Genomic DNA, 11,259 nt, shown 5'->3' with positions numbered 1-11,259 from the left:
GTCCCATTCTAAACCCCCACCCCACCCTGAGAGGCATGATTTGAACAAACTTGAATCTCCACTGTCAGGAAGCTTTAGTGTAAATTTCAACTTTTCTGGCCTAGTGGTTCTTGAGATTTTTAAATGACCCCCACCCTATTTTTGCCTTTTCTTGATTATCTCCACCATTGGAGGGAACAAGGCCCTTCACTTAACAAACTTGAATCACCTTTACCCAAGGATTTGTACCAGGGTTGATTTGAATTGGCCCAGTGGTTCTGGAGAAGAAGATAAAAGTTACTGATGATAACATGCTGGACACATCTTTATCAGGAAAGCTTACATGAGTAAAAATTAGTAAAAAATTTAAAGTACACGTACACCCTTTACTTACTTACTTACTTAATCCACTTCGTCCCATGGGGGACATAAGGCAACCACAGTAGCTTTCCACTTTTTTCTGTCTTGGGCTATTCTTTTGGTTTCTCCCCATGTTTTATTGATGGCCTGTAGCTCTGCATTGATCCCTCTACGCCATGTGTTTTTTAGCTCACCTGAACCGAAGGTTCAAGTGAGCTATTCTGATCACATTTTGTCCGTCTGTCTGTAAACTTTTCACATTTTCGACTTCTCCAGAACCACTAGGCCAATTTCAACCTAACTGGCCAAAAGCATCCTTGGGTGAAGGGCTTTCAAGTTTGTTCAAATGAAGGGCCTTGTCCCTTTCAAAGGGGAGATAATCACAAAAATGCAAAAATAGGGTGGGGTCATTTAAAAATCTTCTTCTCAAGAACCACTAAGCCAGAAAAGCTGATTTTTACATGAAAACTTTCTGACATAGTGCAGATTCAAGTTTGTTCAAATCATGGCCCCCGGGGATAAGATGGGGCCCCAAGGGGGGGATCAAAGTTTTACACACAAATATATAAGGAAAAACTTTAAAAATCTTCTCAAGAACCACTAAGCCAGAAAAGCTGATTTTTACATGAAAACTTTCTGACATAGTGCAGATTTAAGTTTGTTCAAATCATGGCCCCCAGGGATAAGATGGGGCCCCAAGGGGGGGATCAAAGTTTTACACACAAATATATAGGGGAAAAACTTTAAAAATCTTCTTCTCAAGAACCACTAAGCCAGAAAAGCTGAGATTTACATGAAAGCTTCCTGACATAATGCAGATTCAAGTTTGTTCAAATCATGGGCTCTGGGGGTTGGATGGGGCCACAATAGGGGATCAAAGTTTTACATACAAATATATAGGAAAAATCTTCTTCTCAAGAACCACTGAGCCAGAAAAGCTGATTTTTACATGAAAACTTTCTGACATAGTGCAGATTCAAGTTTGTTCAAATCATGGGCTCCGGGGGTAGGATGGGGCCACAAGGGGGATCAAAGTTTTACATACAAATATATAGTTAAAATCTTTTTCTCAATAACCACTGAGTCAGAAAAGCTGATATTTACAAGAAAACTTTCTGACATAGTGCAGATTCAAGTTTGTTCAAATCATGGTCCCCGGGGGGTAGGATGGGGCCACAAGTGGGGGGGGGGTCAAAGTTTTACATACAAATATAGAAAAAAGCTTTAAAAGAACCATTGGGCCAAAGAAGTTGACATTTACATGAAAGCTTTCTGACATAGTGTAGATTCAAGTTTGCAAAGGGTAGTTTGGGCCATAATAGGGACCAAGGTTTTACATGCAAATATATATGGAAAGTCTTCAGATATGGGCCAAGGTGAGCGATGTGGCCCATGGGCCTCTTGTTGGTCTGCCTCTCTTACGTTTGCCTTGTGGATTCCATTCTAGAGCTTGTTTAGTTATGTTGGTGTTAGGTTTTCTTAAAGTGTGTCCAATCCACTTCCATCTTCTTGTTCTAATTGTTATCTCAATTGGTTCTTGTTTGGTTCTTTTCCACAGTTCTTTGTTACTAATCGTATCTGGCCATCTCGCACCAAGGATGTTTCTTAGACAGCGGTTTAAGAAGACTTGGAGTGTCTTGATGGATTCTGATGTTTCTCTCCAAGTTTCAGACCCATGGAGAAGGACAGATTTGACATTAGAGTTGAAAAGCCTTAGTTTGGTACTAGTTCTCAAGGTGGTGCTTCTCCAGACTGGTTTTAGCATGGCAAAGTCTTGTCAAGCTTTCCTTTTCCGAGCTTTTATGTCTTTGTCGGTTCCACCTGTAGTGCTGATGATACTGCTCAGGTATGTGAATTCTTCTATATTTTCTACTTCTTTGTGTCTTATTTGTAGTTTCTCTGTCTGAGCAGTGTTTATTTTCATTATCTTTGTCTTTACTGGATTGATTAGAAGGCCTGTTTGTCTTGCTGTTGATTCAAGACTGATGGTCTGTTCTTTTGCGTCTTGAAATCTATGTGATAGCATATATATAACGTCAGCAAAGTCAAGATCTTCCAAGCGGTTTTGCATTGTCCACTGTATACCTTTTGGGTTTTTATATGCTGTTTTAGTTACCCAGTCTATAACCATCAAGAATAGGAGAGGGGACAGGAGACAGTCTTGCCTTACACCAGAAGTGACATCAAACGGATCGGTCAGGTTTCCATCATGAACTATTTGGCAGTTATATCCATCATAAAGCTGTTGAATGATAGAGATGATTTTATGAGGTATGCCATAGTGTTTGAGAATATCCCACAGTACCTGGTGGTCGATACTGTCAAAAGCCTTTTCGAAGTCTACAAAGATCATATAAAGAGATGTTTGCCATTCAATTGTCTGTTCTACTATGATTCTTAAGGTTGCTATCTGGTCTACACAGGAACACTCTTGTCTAAATCCTGCTTGTTTATCTCTAAGCATTTTGTCTAATTTTGCTTTAATTCGATGGAGTATGACATAACATAGGATTTTGCTTGGAATGGATAACAGGGTGATCCCTCTCCAGTTGTTACATGAGGAAAGGTCACCTTTCTTTGGAAGTTTAATAAGGGGTCCTTTTCGCCAATCATCTGGAATTTGTTCTTCCTTCCAGATTCTGTTTATCAGGTGGTGAAGGGCCTCAACTGAAATATAGTCCATGGCTTTAATTGTTATCAACTCCTCCTGATTTCCCATTTTTAAGATGTTTTATTGCTCTATCTATTTCATCTCTTGTAACTTCTTCAACATTTATGTCTAGTGGTTGTCCCGCTTCTATATCAGGTGGATTCGTCGGTGGTGGTCTATTTAATACTTCCTGAAAAACGTACACCCTTTGCTGACCTGAAAATGTTTTTCGCAACTTTTGTCCTGTTTTCATAATGTCTGTATGTGGAACAACGTACAGATGAGGATCAAAAATACCTATTTCATTTTTATTTGTCGAACACTACCCTGGGATATTGTTTGGATTTTGAAAATGCACTTATTGCATAGATTTTGACTTGTAAATCGCCTGTGTCCAAGGCTTTACTGAGCTTTCTAATCGAAATTTTGTCATAAACTTTTTGAATTCTTCAGAATCACTTGGATATAGGGTGAGGTGTTTAAAAACATTTTCTCACAAACTACTTAGTCCAGACATGCAAGAAAGTTGCCTTGTATAATCAGAATATCGTCTTAGCTGTGGCCTGCGTATTTGTTTCCTGACCTAGAGGTTACAAAACTTTTACCATACTCGGACTCGGCCATGCTTGGATAGAGTACAACTCTAAGCAAGCTCCGAAGCATACTTGAAAAATCTTGAGCCCGACCTCTTTATTTGAGTATGGGAATGGTTTTATAAAAGTTTAAGGTTTGAGTATGAGTACCATTTAGAGCACCGAGTTTGAGTATAAGAATGAAAACATGCTTTAAAAAAGTATTATAACCTTCAGGCCAGGATATTCAGGAGTAGACGCAAAATTTGAAGAGATTTATTGGATTTCGAGTACATGAGCATGGTCTTTATAACTCCCATCGCAACGTCCGGATATAATTAAAGGAGGTGGGGGGGGGGGGGGGGGGTCCTTGCTGAGCCTATGCACCATTGAGTTGCATAGCCATTGTCTGTCTGTTTGCTATTATTTAAGATATGTAACACCCATGTTCAACGAAAATTTACATTAAAAAAACAACATGAGGCATGCAGTTAGTGAATTGCAGAATGCATGGACAAACAGAGATGATTCCAATCGATTAATCTTCAGTACAAGTTATGACATGTAGTTTTGGTATCCAACATTTTACACATATTCATGAAAAAACACTAATTTCAGAATAGACAACTGATTCATGGTACTGTATTTACATAAAAATAATGATTCGTGTATGATCATGTTTTCAATCGCACTGGAATATCGAAGTATGAGAAAATACTTGCTTTACTTTCAAGTAAGCCTTACCCTTTTAGACTTGCTTACTTTCAAGTAAGCCTTACATTTTTAGACTTGCTTTACTTTCAAGTAAGCCTTACGTTTTTAGACTTGCTTTACTTTCAAGTAAGCCTTACGTTATTAGACTTGCTTTACTTTCAAGTAAGCTTTACGTTTTTAGACTTGCTTTACTTTCAAGTAAGCCTTACGTTTTGAGAAGCCAAGTCCTCTCCGATCCCTCAGCTATATTACATCTTTCGCTCTTTGTAAATCTGAAATGATAAGAGGTGTAATAATATTGATTTGCTATATCGGGCTTATAACGATAAATATACGATTCAGAATTCAATTTCCCCTTTTGCAGTTGGCATACATTCCAGTTATTGGGTGTAAATTCCTTTTAGTTTGAAACTATGCACCAAAATACACATACACTCCGTTAATCAATTCATATAACACATCCGTGCAAGAGGCCATCCGTCCACAGAGGGATTGGTCTAACACGCTCTCTGGATAACTCCTCGGATTACAAAATCATGGACGTGCGACACAGACGGTCAGCTAAACACTTTCGGTCATGAACACGTTTGCACACATACAATTATCCTGTCATCTTTCGGAATATGAATAGGGATTATTTCACAACCATTTAATTCTAACCGCCAGTATACAGTTTTCAAGAGGGATTATAGAGGAGATGGACCCACCCAACACGCATTGGAGGACCTCATCCATCCCCTGGGATCTTCCACGTGTATACCCGTTCCAATGGAGCACCAAAAGAACTCGCATATAATTGATGATATCATTGATTATTCGAAGATATCGTGAATTCATTTACTGCGTGCAATAATTCAATTAATGTGTGCATCAATAAAATTATATTGCGGATAATAATTGAATGGATTCACGCATCAATTGAAATATTGCGCGCAATAATTGGATTTATGCGCGCATTCAATTAATTAATATTGTTCTCATCAATGAAGTCGACTCAGTAATATTGCTCTCGTCAATTGAAATGCATCAATGTGGTAGATTTATTGTTCGCAAACTAGAATTTGGAACTCGGTATAGATAATTTGATGATCTCTAATTCAATTGATAATCTCTTTAATCATTCACAACGTGAATGAATCAATGCACGCATCAGTTATTTCAAAAAGAGCAACAATTCAGTGAAACACAATCATTACAATTCAGCTGTGAATATGTTTCACATTGGAAATAACTCTTATTAAATAATTCCTCTCTCTAAGAGAATTGACGCGCTCATTAGTTGAATTATTACTCTCTTCTATTTAATTATAGCGCACTTCAATGCAATTGTTGATATAATTCATTCATTTGAAGGGAGCAATAATTCAATTATATCGCGCATCAATTCATCAGAATAATCAATGCTATCAACACTTCAATCAATGTGCCAATAATTTAAATTTGACGATATCATTAGTTATTTGAAGAGATCTTTAATTATTTAATTGTTGCGCGCATCAGATGAATTGATGATATCTTCAGGCAAGCAATCAAAGATATCTTCAATTATTTGATTGAAGTTTGACCTGCAGGAGTTAATTTTAGTTTGGCGTTCCATAAATCCCCATACTTACAGGGTCTGAATTAAGGTGGCTCATTGTCATCTCTGTAGCAAGCCTAGTATTACAAGGTCCTCAGCAACATGTCAACACCACGTCAACACTCTAAATCAATTATAAAAGCATGACTATTCACAGCATCTAGCAGAAAAGAAGTCAGCAACGAAGACACGTATGGAAGACCTTATTTACTGTATTCAAAATGTGTATCTGTTGATTTATCATTGTGTAAATGACGATATGTTATTTAAAGGTGCATATGGCTTATGCTCCAATATCATGAAAATGAAACCACATATTTCCTTACTGCTTATGTCAAGATTGACGAGTAGGTTGGACAAGTACCCGGGGTCTTTTCTCGCCCTCCTTCTTTGAATTGATCAATATTTCTTTAAAGACTCTTTCAGATATATATCTAGGCCTAACCCTTAACACCAATAACAGAAGTTTCAATTTTGCATTATCAAACTTATGGCTGAATTGTCATTCTATATTGATCTAGATAGCTAACATGGGCTTGCATGGCGAAGGTGACGGTTAGGAGTCTCTCGTTATATAGAAAAACGTCGTTTATCGGTTTTTAATAGGTACCTATGATGAAAAATGGATTGTTAGAAACCCCACCGCACTTTACAGGGCAATGAGGACATCATCAATCATGGTCCAAAAGACGATTTGGCTACTGCGTAAAATGTAAGCAGAATTCTGGAAACCAGGATTCTGTAGAAAACTGTTCCACGGCCCCTAGTTGGCTCTCCAGATTAAAAAAAAAATGTAAATTCCGAAACCTCACCGCATATCTACAGGACACCACTAATCATATTCCAAAAGATGATTTGGCTAAGATCTGCGCAAAATGTAAGAAGAGTTCTGGAAACCAGGGGTACATTTTACAAAAGAACTTACGACGTACGGCCAACTTAACATGCTAGAATTCTCCTGTTTATTGTAAGATAATTCATTCCAATGTAAATTAGTGAAAAAATAATGTTGAAATTAAATCTCAGAAACGTTTTAACTCCGGTTTTTAAACTAATAACTGTGTACATAATACAATTTAAGACTTGCGACTTTGTTCTTCGGCCCCCTGTTGCATGACTTTCCAGACTGTAAATTCAGAAACCTTGCCACATATCTAGGACACCATTAATCATGGTCCAAAAGACGATTTGGCTACTGCGTAAAATGTAAGAAGAGTTCTGGAAACCAGGATTCTATAGAAAAACGTACGTACTCTTCAGCCCCCAGTCATCCTTACAATGCCAGTGGTCCTGAGTCCACTCGTGTCCCACGGACCCCTGACAATGTGAGGATGCCCCCCCCCCCCCATTTGGTTTTCAGATAAAAATGTAAATTCTGAAGCCCGACCGCACATCTACAGGATACGGTCAATCATATCTCAAAAGGTGCATGAATAATCTACTGCAGGAAATGTAAGAGGTGTTTGCGGATGACGTTAGTGCGACAGATCGACGGACGGACGAATGCATGGACCGGGACAAAAATTAATATACATGTACACGAATTTGCGTAGACAGTCAGGTACAACTAAACGTTCTAATGAATAAGGACCTACACAACTAAGACAATTCACACAATAGATAGTTCACATGATTTAGATAGAATAACATATTTCTGAATAAAATTAAATATTCGGATAAACTGGAGACAATTCTTTTTTCTTCGACCTGAATAATTGTGCTGAAGGTAATGCAATATGTTACACTACTCACCTTTAAAAGTACGTTGCACACTATTAAATTTTAAAAGTCCTGAAAATAACCCAATATTTAACCCATCCCCCTTTCTCTCTCTCTATCTCTCTCTCTCTCTCTCTCTCTCTGGATGATAAAACGTGTGCTCATAGTGAGGACAATTTTAATAAAATAGCACCATGAAGACAAAATTCTTGTCCTCACAGTTACGTCCCCATAAACGTGACCTACAGCATGTGAAAGAATTAGATTAGTGAGGACAAATTGTGTGGGGACATGTTCTCTCACCCCCCACCCCCCCTTTTTCACAATTCGAAAGAGAGTATTTTCTTCTAGATAAACCTTTATAGGTGTCCATATAGCTATACCGTATAGCTATAACACAGTATATTTTTGCCTTTACAATAACATATGCGTGTACATTCTCTTCTAGACACTGTGAGGACGTCCTCACATAACAGCTTTCATTGGAGAGAGAGAGAGAGAGAGAGAGAGAGAGAGAGTCGGATGTAATAGAGCTACGCCCCGATTTTTGGTTTTCAGAGTATAGTATACGAAGCATTAATAACGTATGTATATAAATCCACTGGGAAATTCGATAAAGCCATTCTCAGTTTCTCCAGAATTAAAAAAAAAATGAATTTATCTGAGTTTTGTTCTATAGATACAAAATAGTCTTAAAAATAAGCTCCTGATTCTTTCATATGTCTCCATGTAGCATATCAATTATATTACTTGTTATTTTTTTCCAATCATATGAGGTAGATTTAATATCTATTAATTATGGTTAAAACGCAAGGTGGTTATATATAAACGATTACCTGCCTTGAGAATGCCCATGTGATTTTAATTAACCAATCAGGTTGCTTGTTTGGTATATTGGAGTCTACAGTGTATTCTTGTTGGAAGGGAAAAAGGTTCTTGTAAGGGGAATACGTTTCTCTTACGATATGCCAAAAAAGGAATCGAAAAAAGAAACGGTAAGATTTATCCAATATGTATTTTTCTGTTTATTTATTTATCAAGGCAATCGTTATATTTAATGTTTATGCGACAAGTTTCCTTGTTGTGACATACAAGATTATTTATTTTGCCGCTTCGATCAACGAGGAAAACAGTTATATTATGTGTACCTGTGTTGTAAATATTCAGGCTGTGACAAAAAATAAAGGCAGTGCAAAGACAGGTGCCAAGGAAAGTACAGAAAATGCAGAATCGGAGGTGAGGTTTTATAAAATTCGCCTAGTCTTTAACTGAAGTGTCGGTGCCAAGATGGGCAGCCATATTTGACATGGTTATAGGAAAAACATGGCGACCATTCATAAAGTCAAGTTAAATATTTTTACTATGTTGACTACCCCCAGATTTTCGTTGTCATGACATTTATAAATGGAGTATACTGTCATATGCCCTAAACGTAGTAAACAATAACCAAAATTATTGCAGGCAAAGAAAAAAGCGCAGACGCAAAATAACACAACGGAGCACCCACCCCCGGCACAAATAGCAAAAATGAAGTTTGCAGGCCCTCCCCATATTAAGAAAGACAAACGACAAAATTCTTCGCGCTTTAACATCACGAAAAACCGAGAGCTGCAGAAACTACCGCCATTGAAAGGTAAATGTTCCTACTGCATAGTGCAGAAATTATGTATCCATGCATAATTAATTGATTTTCCTTGAGCTGTAGGTAAAGTTGTTGTTTTGGTTTTTATTGTAGGTATTTACATTTGTAAAAACTGTTGAAAATATTCATTTAACAATCAACAATTCCCAAGTTTACTCTGCTTTTTCTTACTACCATGTGCTCAATGTTTTTATTAGATGCGTACCAGTCGTTCATAAAAAAGATCCTTTCTGCATTTTACCTCTCCAAACAAAACCTCCCTCATTGGTTAGGAAGAGTCACTTAGGTTTTCTGGTGGAAATCCTGTAAGGGAGAGGTTGGGAATGTAACAATTATAATGAGTAGGGAGAAAATGCAATGGACCAGACTTGGATTATGGATTTGAACCTTGGCTTCCTGAATCTCTAGTCAGGTGCTCTACACTGAGCTATCTGGCACTGGTGATCAAACCCATTTGACCACCACATTCTTCACACCTTGAAGACATCAACCCAGGATCTTTATCCCTTGGCTCATATTTTCACCTGTCAGTTTCAGGGTCTGGCTTAGGGCACCAAATATAATAGGAAGGGAGAAAATGCAATGGGTCAGAACAAGATTCAAATCCAGGCTCACTGAGTTTCTAGTCAGGTGCTGTACCACCTTAGCTACCTGGCCACTAGTGGTTAAACCCTTATGACCAGCACACACTGTAACGTTCATGGGAATTGGTACATCAAACTCTCGCCATCTTACTGGAGGCTCATGGTCCTAGAAGTATACATGTTTTAATTCTTGCACATGGCAGTGTGCTATTTTGTCACACCAACTACTCCCTACCCCCCCCCCCCCCCCCCCCCCAAGCATTGTTGGATAGCTGGGGCATGTTTATCTTTTGAATTTCATAGAATTAGAAATCCCCTAGTCCACACACCAAGATATGGGATGGGTAATTGACATATTGTTACTGTTGTGCCATATGCAAGTTTCAAGATGCATCCAAGTTATTTCCCATTAGAGAACTCTTATACACAGTAAGACGTGAAACAATTTGTTTACATGTGGGAGTGGGACAGAATACTTGTCACTGCATAAGTGAATGTGTATAGTAAGTTTTCGTATGCAGTTTCATAACCCAAATTCGATTGATGCACAAATAAGTAATAAGTATTCAGAAAGTAATTTTAAAAATACATGAAATTCTATCACGTTATTTTGTTGCTTGCACATACCATATCTAGGATAAAACTTGCAAATTTATACAAAATTGTTTTAATGTTTTCACTTTAGTAAAACATTTCTTTTGATAGTATTTTGTATTTCTTGATCCTGATCAGCTGATTGGTATTCATGACATTGATTTAATTAATATTTTTTATGAGATTGGCTAGATAAATTAAAAGTAAAAATCAGTTTCTTTATTGATGACACATATTGACATGCTATAGGTAGCAAGTACCTACGTAATTTAAATGTGTTGCTACAGTTAAGCCCTAAATAATTTCTAGTTGTTTTTTTTTTTTTTTTTTTTTTTTTGCACTTGAAATGCATACATGGCTTCAGTAGTTTCACCGGAATTGCATCAAAGGTAAACAAGGCTGTATCTACTGACATAATAAATTATAAAAACTTTTTACATTGCAGTTTGAGCATTAGACAGGTTCCTGCGACTTAGAGCATGTTATACTTAAGATTTTATACTCTGCAAAATTAAACAAACAGGTTTATGCTAGATGTATAAGAAATGTCCCATTGTTTTCATTTGGGTTTTGCAGTGAACTATCAAAAATATTATGGAAATCTCTCATAGAGGCACGTTCAAACGTTTACATTTCTGTTACATTAGTCTTGTAGTTCAGGTGGTGGGGAACTTGGACAGTTCCTGGGTCAAGTAATTGTTATTAACCATTGTCAACTCCACTGTGACATAACTGAACATTTGAATAGATTCATGGATCTGTTCTTTGCTTTCAGTTATAATATAAATCAATAACCAATTAATACATTTTTGGTTTTTGTCACAAGAGTAAAACAGAAACTGTTGTATGACTATTACATGTATCAG

General features: G+C 37.3%; 1 protein-coding gene across 7 annotated transcripts in view; it reads left to right on the top strand.

Moving 5' to 3' along the window:
* The first annotated feature begins 8,129 nt into the window (after nt 1-8,129).
* LOC125650333 (serine/threonine-protein phosphatase 2A 56 kDa regulatory subunit gamma isoform) overlaps nt 8,130-11,259 on the top strand; it is a 44,224-nt gene continuing 41,094 nt past the window's right edge. For 6 of the 7 annotated variants that reach the window (XR_008802898.1, XR_008802895.1, XR_008802896.1 and 3 more), the window contains exons 1-3: nt 8,429-8,568; nt 8,741-8,809; nt 9,035-9,206. Coding sequence is in view for 3 of the 7 variants with exons in the window: in XM_056164857.1 (XP_056020832.1) it covers nt 8,539-8,568; nt 8,741-8,809; nt 9,035-9,206 (271 nt within the window). In the remaining 4 variants the exon portion in view is untranslated. Of the gene's footprint in view, nt 8,569-8,740; nt 8,810-9,034; nt 9,207-11,259 lie in introns of all 7 variants that reach the window. The other variant, XM_048878522.2, reaches the window with a different exon arrangement.

Source organism: Ostrea edulis, chromosome 5 (genome assembly GCF_947568905.1).
Source record: "Ostrea edulis chromosome 5, xbOstEdul1.1, whole genome shotgun sequence".
NCBI lineage: Eukaryota > Metazoa > Mollusca > Bivalvia > Ostreida > Ostreidae > Ostrea > Ostrea edulis.
Note: the sequence above shows the minus strand (reverse complement) of the source record. Positions and strands in the feature narration are given on the sequence as shown.